General features: G+C 37.4%; 1 protein-coding gene across 1 annotated transcript in view; it reads right to left on the bottom strand.

The window, feature by feature from the left end:
• The window catches only part of LOC140226754 (BCAS3 microtubule associated cell migration factor-like), a 46,148-nt gene that overhangs the window by 13,284 nt on the left and 18,565 nt on the right, over positions 1-14,299 (bottom strand). Inside the window, exons 4-9 of the mRNA XM_072307184.1 lie at positions 10,850-10,986; positions 5,816-5,923; positions 4,189-4,342; positions 2,944-3,027; positions 1,137-1,319; positions 78-308 (exon numbers count right to left, since the gene is read on the bottom strand). Of these exons, the coding sequence (XP_072163285.1) occupies positions 78-308; positions 1,137-1,319; positions 2,944-3,027; positions 4,189-4,342; positions 5,816-5,923; positions 10,850-10,986 (897 nt within the window). The remainder of the gene's footprint in view (positions 1-77; positions 309-1,136; positions 1,320-2,943; positions 3,028-4,188; positions 4,343-5,815; positions 5,924-10,849; positions 10,987-14,299) is intronic.

The following is a 14,299-nucleotide window of genomic DNA, read 5'->3' as shown; positions in this document are numbered from 1 at the left end:
ACAAAATGTTTACATTTATAAACAAAAGGGAAAACTGAAAGCACCGACAACGTATTAGAAATATCTAGACCACCAACCTTAGCAGCAGTGTCTCCCCTGTAGAGAATGTAGAGGTGGTGGACGGCACCAAGGCCCGACCTGCAGGGGTGGCTAGTGATGCGGAATATGTGAAAGACATGACCCTGGGCCCCCGCAGTGAACAGTAGCCGCCCGCTGGGGTCAAAGGTCATTGCTGTGATGGGCTCGTTGAGGTGGGCCAGGAAGTGGGCCACGATGCCGTCCCCGGGACTGTCGTCACTGACATTAAACTGATGTGGCGGGGTAAAATACATGAGAAAAACAGTGAGTGAGACTATTGGTTGACTGAGCAGTTTTTACAAACATATTCAAATTTTATTCAAACCTCTATTCAAAGACTTTTCCTCAGAACCAGAAGGCTTATCTCAAAACTTTCTAACATTGCACAAGCAATGCATGAAAACATGCCTTCAAAGAACTGAAATGCATTAAACACATACAGGTGGGTGGGTCAGCATGTCTAAAAAATAGGTCCTTAGAGGAAAAATATCCACAAATATTAATACACCATTAAGCTGGCCAACTGCAACAGATCAAAATTTTAGTGATTTAAAGGGACTGTACAGTACTGGTTGAGGTAGGGTTTCATGTTTTGAACATTCCTAAGTGAGATAATGAAAAGCCTCTTATGAAATATGAAAGAGCATGTAATTTTAAGAAGGATTCGACGTTTATTTGATGAAAATTGGTTTTCAAATGGCTGAGATATCCAAAAAAGTGCTAATAATAAAAGGCGACATGCCCCAACTTTATTAGTATCTCTTTGTCTCACTTTGTTTTTGGATATCTCAGCCATTTCAAAACCGATTTTCATCGAATAAACTTTTGATACCCTTTAGAACTGCATGCTCCTTGACATCTCATAGAGTGGTTTCTGAATATCTCACAAAATGTTAAAAGCTAAATCTTTACCTCGACCAGAACTGTACACACCCTTTAAAGAACTTAAATTTTGCTCTTGAAGCAAAATATCTTTGAATGACAACTCAATTCTCTATGCACATGGTATACTGGTGTTAATAACCCATTTGACTGGCTGGTAAAAATCCAGAACTTACCTCCCCCTCCAATGAACAAGCATCAACCACTGTTACCACCCCAGGTGTACCCTGTTTGTGGGGAGGACTGGTAGTCGCCTTCTCCCCAGGGCTCTCTGGAGAGCGGGGAGGGGAGTTGGACAGCTTGGAGGAGGCATACTTGCCCAGGGACTCACTGAACACAGAGATTCCTTTGGTGATAGCCTACATAGGGAATAACAGAAGAAACATAAACATTACATAATTTTTCAAAGCATGTATTCCACATGATATGAATGACAACGTTTACCAACATCTCTACACGTCTACTGCATGCTTCACTAGACATGTAAAATTGTCGACTATTATTACTTTTTTGTTTGCATGTGATTGTCCATGATATACATGTAGGCACCAAGGCAGAAGGTGTGAGATTTTTTCAAGTGCATAATCTAGAATAGCACACAAAGAGTGACACTGGCTGAAACTCTTAATCAAGGTATTAACTGACAAAAGGTACTTTTTTCATGGCCATACAAGAGTCCAAACACAACAGCATGTCAAAAGCCATTGATACTTGCAGGTGTACAGCGTGAAACAATGTGTGGGTAGATACATTTTGCCCTGCAGCTAATAAAGAAAAAGATATTCGATGTAGATCGTAACTGAATATTCATATTCAATTCTGTAAGAGATTAATACTGATGATAGCCGAAGTATGTATGGTTTAGTGAACTTCATATTTTGTACCAGGTAATGCAAAAACTTTATTTCTGTGTTCATAAAAGTGAGCATGAAAATTAAACATGTCACTTGTAGGGTGTGTGCTATTGTATTAATGTCCACTTTGGCAGAAAAATCCTTGAATTTTTTATCTTTCCTGAATTGTTTGAGAGTGTAATTGTTGATGGAGTAGTTTCAGGGTACTTGACCTGGACCCTCACTGCACAATATAAACCTTTCACGGAGTATGCCACACAATTAGCATACAAGGAGTATCTTGGTAATCAGATTTACAATGTATCTACTGAAATCAAACAGACAATTTAGATTTGTAGAGAGAAAACAAAAACATCTGAAAAAATAAAAACATATTCTCAAATTAACCATACATTGCCCCCCCCCCCAAAAAAAAGAAAAAAATCCCAAAATTCACTACCACAAAAACAACGACAAACCCATCTGTACATTATGTATGTGTACATATCTGTAAATGAAGAGCCCCATCAAATCAGCACCTAGTCATATCAACCATATCAGAACGAGAGTCATGCAAGCAATCTAAAATAAGCTATTGGGCGTGTAGGCGGTGGGTGCTGGTAGACGGATCATGCACACATCTGTGCATAGCTGAACAGAGGGTTGTGTTTTTGGAGTGGTGTATCAATTTGCACATATGGACTGAACATCATTGGCTTCCTGATTTCAGTATTTACATTTGTATACTCACCCTCAATTTAGAAAGAAGGAATTGTGTTTACAATGTAGCCACTCGCAAATGTAGAGATTGACTATGAGAGCATTTCTAATTTTTATTTTATTTTTTTTGCTTAGAAGTAGAAATAATATTCACTGCATAACAGTTTACATGGTACTCACACTACTGATGATAGACATACAGTGTACAAAACATGTTTATCTCAATTTCCCATCATTTTGATAACAGGCAGTAAGTCTTAATTTCATATGAGTAGATATTGATATTACATAATAAGACAAACTCTTGTTTTCAGTAAAATGTCCTTACTTGGGGCATAATCCAAACACACCACTAGACACATTTAATTCAGTTACACAGTCCAGCAGCAGTGCATGTCACTTCAAAAAGAGAATAATTTGTGTACAATACCTTGGCAGCATGGATAACTGTAGCCTTGTAGGACTTTGAGGCATCCCGACATACACCGCCACCTGACTGGTGGGTGGGGATCAGCTGCAATGCAGGAGGGAAAAAAAAACCACACACACAATCATTTTGTCAATTATTATGAAATAAGGTCATTCAGAGGTGTTGAAGATAATCAGTGGTTGTAATACACCATCTTTTATGACCCTAAAAGGACTATTAGAATTCCTCTGGGCACTGTTTCATCAAAGTTCTCAGCCCTGACAAGTTGTCAGTCTCTGACAATTTCACTAAAATCCTTGGTTTTGATTGGCTGAGATGCTCTGGTCACTGACTGTTACCATGGTGATTGTCAGAGACTGACAACTTGTCAGGGTTGACAATTTTCATGAAACGGTACCCTGGAATCACATCCATATCTACAGTGTAATTATACCTCTCCACAGGGAGCATTCAACCTAGGTTACCACACTGTACATCTGAACACACTGAAAAAAATTCAACTACTTTTACAGTATTTATATATTTTTGATCTTAATTTTTTACTTCATAATCATTTTTTTTTTCTTCAAAAATCTGAGCAGAGAGGTGTAAAAGTGTCTTCCTGAAAAGTGTCATGGCTGGTAGGACTCAAAGCCTGGAACTCGTTTTTGAGAATGTAGCGCACAATCCACTAGACCACAACTTCACCGACTCTCGACTTCACTTTACTGTGAAACTTGTCATTTAAAATTTTGTTCGAGACAGACTAATAAATAATCCAGAAATGTTCAGTGAATATCATAACATGCAATGCATGCATATGACAGAGTACTGGCATTCTTCCACTTCATGCTTCTGAATGCTGACTCTCACTATCAACCCATTGAGGATGGACTGATTTTGCTTCAACAGGCATTTCCCATAGACACCTGCCCGAGTATACTCCGGACTCGTCCTCAATGGGTTCAATAAACAGCTTCACTAGTCCACACTAGAAGGCTGTTCAATATCCCGAGTTTAAGAAAGCTACGTGTGCTATGTTACCTTGTGATTCATAAGAAGAGTTGGAAATATATGATTAAGCTGAATGCCAAAAAAGATGTGAATTAAACAATAAAACATGAAAACAATAGATATAAACAAACATGAATATACAAGATCACTCATGCATGTTGGGCATCATACTGCTCTCTTTGTTTTTACTTTGTATCATGGTAGGGTTATGTGCAGTTTAACAGTACAGATTAGGGCTGATGCTGCTCTTACCTTCTTGTCAGCATACGCGAGCCATCTTGTCCCCAGAGCTAGTGGGTTGATGCTTGGTGGACCTGCTGGGTAGCAGCTGGTTATGATAAACCGGTGTTTGAAGGATGCTGCATCAAATGCCGCAATCTTCTCCTGTAGGGCTACTATCATCAATCTGTGGTCAAACATGATATACATATGTTACATTATACACAATGTCCATGTGTCAGTGAAAATGCTGGTGGAGAAATGCTGCTACATATGCTGATAAAAGTAATTGACAGTGACATAAATATTATTGAAACATTTGTATCTACTGTACATTTAAAAAAAAAAATCTGCTGATATTCAGCTGCCTAGCTAAAACTCCAAATTTCAAAACCACTCTTACTGACAAAAGGGAACTTCTAAAACTTTGTAACATTAGACATGATGTATACTTATTTACTCTTACAAACAAACTTTCTGAATCTGATAATGTTATGTATTCAACCTGGGGAGAAATATGCAAGCTTTCCTCAGTAACATAGGTACCAATAGGAACATTTTCCATGAGCTTGCAAGGCTACTTCAGTAGTTTGTCATTTCTTACAAATTATTTAGTCAGAGCGTTTTATTAATGGAAATGGCACAATATAAACTGTAATTATCATTATAAGTATCAAAAACAAAATGGTAATTTTAAGCAAACTTCATATGATATGTACTAAAAATAGCACACATAATACATAATGTTTTGTTTTAATATGACTACAAAAAATAAATTTTGTAATCCTGACTTTGATCCCCCCATACACTGAAACATTTATAACTGCAACATTTTGCATTACTTTTTAAATGTTACTGCTGGAAAACAGTAACAGTGTATTCTTATACATTACAAATACAGCTGAAAGAAATCAACTAAAGTTATAAAGGGGTATTTCAAAAAACAAAAAACAAAAAAACCTTGAGAAAAATCTATACACATGCATTATATAATTTATAATCAAACACAAAAAATATATAAAAATGATATAATTATACATGGAAAGAGAGAGAGAGAGAGAGCAATAAGCCAGTTCGGAGTTAGCTCATGGGCACATTGGTATGAATAACCTTTCTTTTTTCTAAGTTGGTTAGGGGCACTTCACTCGTTTTCAGAGCGACATAATGCATAAGCTTTACGTAACAATTTATGGGATTCATCAATCCCGTTCAAACAAAGAATAAACTTGCGTAGACCAGATGAGCAGAATGATCTGTCAATTCACACTTGAGAAAGCATCCATTTCATTATTTTGCATTGGATGTATTGACAATCTCTTTCTATTGATATTGCCAAATACCACTTTTGCTGTCAGGTGGATGTGCTGGCAAGCGGCATTTATAAGGATTACATGAATAATCATTACATGACAGATGCTTATCCCAGTAAATTTAAAAACCAACATGCCTGTTGGTCCGAATGACCTTGTTTCTGCTCATGCGCAAAGTGGAACTCCGAACTGGCTTATTGGAATGGACCTTCACGTATCTCTCCTCTTTAAAGCTTCTTGTTTCTTGTTTGGAGAATAACAGATAAGCAAAATTCCACCTTATCTTGTGTCATAAAACAGAAGTAATTCTATACCTTCTACATGTTGTAACATGTCAACATTCCACATACCTCTTGTTACAGAGTATATCACATACAGGTGTTTTGAAGGAGACTGCATGCACTTGTTCATTGGACCTCAGTGACCGTATTGTCACAGAACAGAAGGGCTGGCTAGAGCTGGAGAAAGAACATGTACACAAATGTGTGATGAATACAGTTCTCTTGGAAAGTGAATCATTCTCATCATCATCATCATTAATACATAAATGTAGCAGCTATCGTCATTATCCAGGCATTTAGATACACTATGCACAGTCCAACTATATCACAGATTTGATGAAAGTGGTGGTGGTGGTGGTGGTGGTGGTGGTGGTGGGGTGGGGGGGGGGGTGTTCCATTCTTTTGTTGAGCACTATGAAAATGAAAGTATGATCCCAAGCTATCACAAATATCAAATATATAAACCATATAAATAAAAACAAAAAAAAAATTCTTTCCATCATATAAACCAATGTATTCAGTGAACAGCAATGTTTGAACTTTACATTCTGTTGTTGTTACCATGTCAGGCAGCTTTGAATGTAAGTTTCAGTTTCTAGGCATGTGGGTTTGATTGGTTGATAACTGTTGTGAGATTTTAGCCTTTCAGTGGAGAGGTTGTGGATAAAAGACACAATCATGGGTATTAAATGTTAAAGGGATTGTACAGTTTTGGTTGAGACCTAACTTCAGATTTCTAACATTTTTTGGTGAGATTATGAGAAACTTTATTTGAAGAAAATTGTTTTGGAAATGGCTGAGATATCCAAAACAGAGTGATTCTAATAAAGTATGGGACCTACCTTTTATCACCATCACTTTGTTTTACTTTGTTTTTGGATGTTTCAGTCATTCCAAACCCAATTTTCAGTCATTCCAAACCCAATTTTCATCAAATAAACTTTGAATTCCTCTTTAAGTGGTATGCTCTGTACTATTTCATAAGTGTTTTCTTGGTATCTCGCAAAAAGTTAAAAGCTCAATTCTCATCTCCACCAATACTGTACCATCCCTTTAAGTTGATGCAAAACAGAACATGTCAGCACTTGGTTTAATAGCCCACATAAGTGTAACTAAGCTATTCAAAAGTAAGGATATATTTTTCTTTGGAGCTAGTATCAGTAGAAACAATCAATTCATCTCATTTTACAAACACATTAAGCATGTATTCAAAAAGCCATTGTTGCTTTGTTGGGTAAGACACTGACAAACTCGCTACGGATAGTTGTTTGACAGGAATGATGCTTTATACAATTGCAGCAGAAGAGTGAATTCATCATTTGAAAGGATTTGAAGAAGACTAGTCCATGGTCACTGGATGCCATTTAAGGAAATCTGCAACATTTGGTCAGACTTTGTGTTCAAAACATGACCGAGATCAAAACAGATATGGGCAATTCCACGGTAACTCGCGTTACAAATAATGGGTACATTTATGGGATAATGTGCCAATATCTTTGTAATTGGAAGGATCCACAAGTTACTTTTTTCATCACTGGTTAAGTAGACATACACCAACTAAATGAATCCAAAAAGAAAAAGAAAGGACAAACATGTTGGGATTTTTGAATCATTTAATTTTGGTAACTCGCGTTACACAAAAAGGACATGGTCAATTCTATAAAGGCCTCTTTTTGGAAAGTCTCCTCATACTAGACAATCCTGATAAAAGTTTTCCTACCTTGAATTGATAGTGGGTTAGGACTCATGAATTAACACTATCAAAGTTGAGTAACAATGACCTGGTAAAATGTAGGGAGCCTTTATATCGGTAACTCGCGTTACGGTAACTCGCGTTACATTATGTCCACTAACACAGGGTGACACAAATTGATGACATACAACTGTTCTGATGGCACTGAATCTTGTGTTGAATATCTTGAGAGATGCTTTATTTAGTAAAATGAATAAATGTCAAACAAATATTTTACTAATCAACCCAATTGATAGAGAAGAATGTGTTTAAGACTAAAAAGAGCTTCACTCCTCAAAGAGACCCTGAATATGTTTCAATATATACCCAGATGATTTAGGTGTATAAGTACATAATTTTCAGAGTGTAAAAATGAAAGATGTTGAAATAAAAAAAAAAAAACAAATCATAAAAGTATCAAACCCTATCAACAAGTTTACAAAAAAGCCTACAATCTTTCAAGAATTAAAATCCTGTCTTTTTGAAAACTCTAATTTCTTTGCAACTGATTGACAAATAGACCAGTTCGCGCATGAGCAGAAAAAGTTCATTTGTACCAACAGGCATTTTGGTTTGTAAATTCACTGGTATAAGCATCTGTGATGCAATGATTATTCATATGATCCTTATCTAAATGATGCTTGCCAGCACATCCACCTGACAGCAAGAATGGTATTTTGCAATATAAAAGGAAATAAGCTGTTACTGCATTCAATACAAAACAATGAAATGGATGCTTGCTAAATTATAAACAGATGGGAGTATTCTGATCCCCTGATCCAAATGCAAGTTCATTCTTTTTTTGAACATGAATTCCATAAATTGTTATGTCAGGCAAGTTTTATGCATTTTGCCGCTTTGAAAAAGAGTGAAGTGCCGAACCAACTGAAAGAAAAGAAAGGTCATTTGTACAAATGTGTACATGAGCTACAGTGTAATTATGAACTGGCTTATTATCCTACATCAACTTAAATAAGCACTCAATTGATCAGTGTTTTAGTAGTAGCCATGATAACAAAAGTCATGGGCGTGCATACTCGAGCAGTATTTGAACTAAGACCTCCTGATCTCCGGACGGGCATCACCTTGGAACTAGACCACTGAACTTCCGCCCGACAAGAAGTGTTGGTTCTAATCCTTATATTATGCAGCGGGTACTGCGTAATTATTCAAATTCATGAAGTTCTTTCGTTGAGATGTTATTATTGCAACTAATTGACAAATTGCCCTACATCAACATAATAAAAACTGAATTGATCAGTGTTTTATTAGTAGCCATGATAAAAAATCATGGACACAATATACATTAGCAGGCCGGATTCGAACCCACAACCTCCTGATCTCCGGACAGGCGTCATTTTCACTAGACCACCGAATAAGGATTAGAACCAACACTTGCTGCTTTATAGCATTCTGTAATAAAAATTCTGTAATACTAATGCAGGAATTTCAGAAGATAAATTTTAGTCGTTCACTGCTGGATGTACATGTACACATGCAGTGAAAGCCTGGCTAGACTCCTCAATGTGGCATGTGATCAGTGGCCTTTATGCTAGTATTATACAATCACAGTTTTTTAGGCTACTCTCCTTTGTTTCAGTCCAGCATAGTGTGTATAACACTGGATTTGATTGTTTTCACCATGATATAGCTCAATTAAGTGTTAAAATGTGCTTACATTGGTGGAAACTTCTGTTTATAGTCGGTAACTCGCGTTACATGCCGGTAACTCGCGTTACATGGTAACTCGCGTTACACTTTTCATTGACATTTTTTAATGTGATGACAGTGTTTATTCAAGTCAACATCCTGTGTACAGTATCAGGGTGTGATGAATTTAGAAAATTATGATTCCCAACAAATTACCTCCACTGCTTCCTTCAGAATGAAAAATATTTCTTGTTTTGGTAACTCGCGTTACATGGCTCAAGGGCTGAACTTTTAGGTGGTGACAAAAATTTTGTGAAGGTGGCATAGAAATTTTCTCATGGGAGACTGCAGTAGAACCAATTTGCTTCTTTAAAATGAATTAACTGAAGTGCTAGCAGAATTTTTCTTTAAAAAAAAATGTATATCAAGTTAGGCATGCATTTTAGCAATTTGGATGACTGAAAAATTGTCTTAAACATTTGTAGCTGTTTCTCGGGAAATATTTGACCGATTGATATAATTCTTTTAGTTTCTTCAACTTCAATATATGGGTAATACATAATGAGTAATTCTTTTGCAATATAATAAACTTGAAATTTTAGTGCCATGTCCACATTCCCATGGAATTGCCCATATACATTGTATGGAGGGCAAGTGGAGACAAACACTGTTATGCATTACAATCATGTATACTATGTACCACCTGCAGCACAACTGATCATATCGCCACAGTGCTATTTTTTCCATGGCTGTCTCGTGGCAGATGTGGCTCTGTTTTATATGCCACCTAACCCACCACCTGTGGGGTGCCGTCTGGCCGAACACAAGGCTCAAGTAACAGAGCACCAACTGGTCATGCTGATGTGATTTGTACCAAACACGAATTTAACATTACAGTTCACACAGTGGGCTAGTGATTTGACAGTTTGAATATTAGAAAATATCCCCACCCCACTTTGCGCAGGCCCCATCCATTTAATCCACTAAATTTCACTTGTTTATAGCAAATTGCATAGGAAAGCATGCATCATGTGTGAAAACACAATAATTACTGTTTGGCAATGAGGGCCCCCCAACCAGGAAAAAAAAAAATGAATTTCATTCGTGCTTTTTGGGCAGTTTTTGTTTAATTCCCGTATGCAGGGAGGTGGATGAGCTCACCATCCTGCAGTATGCATGACACGCGAATTGTGACCACCACTTGATGAACGCACTGGTGAATTGTTACGCTTCACAGCCATCAGTTTGTGCTTTTCTACACAGCCTAGCACAACTCCATTAGCAAATGAGGACTACTCCGCCTCTTGCACTGTGAAAGTACTACAACATGCATAGATGCTCTTTGACTAGTTTGAACAGGCATGATGTGTTCATTGCGGCCAACTGTAATTGCATCTTGTCATTCTGAACCATCGTAGTACTGAACTAGTCTTGATGATCCACTATCATTTGGGACTCTGGGCATTTGATTGTGCTTAAAGGTAGTTGTCAGCAGCCACACACTTTCTAATTTGGTAAATAGTTTGTATTATACGAAATGCAAATGATACTGTTTGCCACAAAAATAGCACGCATGAAGTCAAAAGCTAAATTTGGTATTCTCAATTCTTGAGCTAAATATGAAATGACATCGGAAGGTATTCTGCAGTCGTCTTACGCAGAGGGAGGGGGGGGGGGTGGGGACAGTATTAAATTTGCAGCAAGATACATTGTCAGCTCACCTTGCACCATCACAGACAGCTATGAGGGGCCTCTTGTCCTGGTGGTGGTTCTTGGAATGTGGTGGAGTAGGCAAGATGCGTAATATTCGCACGGGTCCCTGTCGCAGCGACAGCACCTCCTCTGCATCCCCATTGGACTGTTGAAACAAGAAAAATAAAACACTAGAGGAATAGAGGGAATCTTCAGTAAAATAGTATGGAAATCTTTTGAAAACTCTTATTCATCCTCAATCAGCATACTCACAATAACCTTGGGGTTACAAACGTTTCCCTTTTAATTTGGCAATACAAACAGTAATTGTAAGCTAAGCTATTTATGTAATCACACACATTTAATTTTCCCTTTTAATATGGATATTAAAAATTCATGCTGCACACCAGCAACATTCCACACTGTGGGATTACACTATCAAATGAATCACGGACTCCTGCTTACAAACTTGAGCAGCCTCAGAATCTCATCAAATATACATTAACTGCAGACATGAAGAATGTGCCAGTTTCCACCCTGGGCTCATGTTCCAACCACTCGGGGGTCAAAGCCAAGTTTGTTGCATACAGCATACACTACCTAATATCCCACCACATGAATGTACTCTAGTGACTCATGCATGTGCCATGGCAACCAAATGTTGAATATGCTAATCATATGCTCCATTATTTCGTGACAGAGAGTGAGTTTTTCCCCCTCTTCGATTAGAGCACAGCATTGTCCTAAATACATTGTCAACGCCTCTAGCATTGTAAGGGAAGACATACGTCCTACAATGTATATCATAGAGAAATGATGTGAAGTGTAGACTGTGCATCACAGCTGGGATGGAGTAATACTATATCTCTTGTCTGAAAAATATTTTCATTGCCCACTGAATAAAGGAATTTTCATGACTATGATATGAGGCATGAATCAATTTTATCCAATGGTGCACTTTGAACAAATTGCAGGGATAAGCATTTCTTCATTAACCTGATTATTTTTACACAATATGCATAAATGTTGTACCTCTTCTCACAATTTCTTGTTCTATCATCTTGTGTACATGCTGACCAGTCGTACTGTGTTGACTGGTATGATTGAGTACAGAGTTGACATGTGCACAGACAGAGTAGATACTGATTATTATTAAAAGGGATGGGTACAGTATTGGTGGAGATGAGGATTGGGCTTTTAACTTTTAGCGCGATACCAAGAAAACACGTATAAATGAAATACAGTAGTAAAGAGCATACCATTTTAAAGAGGAATTCAAAGTTTATTTGATGAAAATCGGGTTTGGAATGACTGGAACATCCAAAAACAAAGTAAAACAAAGTGATCGTAATAAAATGTGGGTCCCACACTTCATTGGAATCACTCTGTTTTGGATATCTCAGCCATTTCAAAACCAATTTTCATCAAATAGACGTTGAATTTCTCATAGAATTACATTCTCTTTCATATTTCATAAGAGGTTTCTCATTATCTCACCAAAAAATGTTAGAAACCTGAAATTTGGTGGCAACCAAAACTATACGATCCCTTTAAACAAATTGCAGCGATATGCATTTCTTCATCAATCTGATTATTTTTAAACAATATGCATAAATGTTGTACCTCTTCTCACAATTTCTTGTTCTATCATCTTGTGTACATGCTGACCAGTCGTACTGTGTTGACTGGTATGACTGAGTACAGAGTTGACATGTGCACAGACAGAGTAGATACTGATAAAATAAGTCACGATGATAGACATGTGTTATGCAGTACTGTATTACATTACAGTGCAGCTTTATATACGTGCCAAGAAAATCCTGAAAAACAAACCCAGCATTTTACCCACTTCAAGTGTGATATTATATTAGAATTAATGATGGACATAAATCAAGCTGTTTAATTCATGGTCTAGAAATGGCAGTCGGACTCTAATTGTAACAGATCATTCCCTCTTCTGGGGCACTTTTTTTTTTGTTTTGTCATCATCAATGCTACAATAGAAACCAATATTATTACAGACACTACAGCTCTGCAGTTCAAATGTTTACGTGTAGCTATATTTTCCACAAGAAGAAATTCCTGTATTACAGCATCCATTCCATGACAGACAATAGATTTATAAAGTAGACATGATCGAGAATGAAAGGGAGAGGTGTTGGCTCCAATCTCATACACATGCACCCTGGCACTGAAATTTCCATCCATTTGTAGCCCCTAATGATTTTAGGGAAGACCAGATGAGACTCTATTACATGTGAAGTCATTCCAGGCATTGCCACTAATTCTACGGGACAGCAGTATTATGTTAATCACAAAGAGGTGGCGGAGATGGGGTAGCGGACATAAAATGGCGATGACTGAGCAATCTAAAGTCACTACATTGACATTCCACACATTAAGGCTGATGATAAAAGAGGAAACATTTCACTTAGAATTCAAGTAATTTATTGCTGGTTCCGAGGGACAGTGCATACAGTGTAGGAGTATGTTAATCACATAGCGATGGAAGGTGGTTTTTCAATAGGGAGTCCACTCTGCATGGAAATGCTTGAACATGCCATAATGGTGCATCAAGCACTGCACAGGGCTATTCTAAAACACAAAGACCCTATCATTGCCATTGGTTTATCTGAATGCATCATTTGTATCTCGGTAACAGCAAAGCTGTACACATTTTCATTTGGATTAAAGATATCATGTACAAGGTACAGCATATAATAAAGGAATATACATTTAATTGGGTTTTTCAATAAAGAGAAAAAGGCACTATAAAGATAACCTAATCTGTTCCGTATGAACCAATATGCAACCTTTACATCGATGGTGAAAAGATGCATTTATGACAATGATAATTTGACAGCATAGAAAACAGCAATCTTTCATACCAGCTTCCATGTTGAGAAACCCCCCCCCCCAAAAAAAAAAAAAAAATACACTTAATGGAAAATTATTTTATTGACTTAAAAATGACTTGATCACTCATTTTTGGTTGAGAACCTGTTTAGACTTTGCACATAGTATCATGCATTTTCTGCATTTTCTAATGTGTTTCCCTCTTATGCATCTATTCAATTCTTGATACTCAGTTTAGTATGTACAGTATTTTTCCTTCACCCTAATGTTCAACATTCATTACTGTCAAGCACTGCTGTATAATACATAAGACCCCGTTTACAGTGTGAGGCTTGGCTGCAGCTCAGCCACGGCCGAGCCCTCCTTCATTTCAGTGTAAACGTGCAAAAGACCAAATGCGAGGCCAGAATTGGCCGCGCATTTGGCCACACTCTGGAGGTGATCTCGGCCTCTTCTTGGTGTAAACGCAAACTGGGCCAAATGCGCGGCCAATTTTAGTATGGCTGCCAGACCCTCTGCCCATACTATTTCGCTATTCACGATATCAACCCCCTCAACGTCGAAAACTAGTATAGTTTAAGGTGGTTTTGTCCTGCAAAGGATTTTTCCTTCAGCAAAGGCCT

The sequence above is a fragment of the Diadema setosum genome, chromosome 4, assembly GCF_964275005.1.
Source record: "Diadema setosum chromosome 4, eeDiaSeto1, whole genome shotgun sequence".
NCBI classification, from domain to species: Eukaryota; Metazoa; Echinodermata; class Echinoidea; order Diadematoida; family Diadematidae; genus Diadema; species Diadema setosum.
The sequence above is the reverse complement of the archived record's forward strand: the minus strand, read 5'-3'. Positions and strand labels throughout refer to the sequence as shown.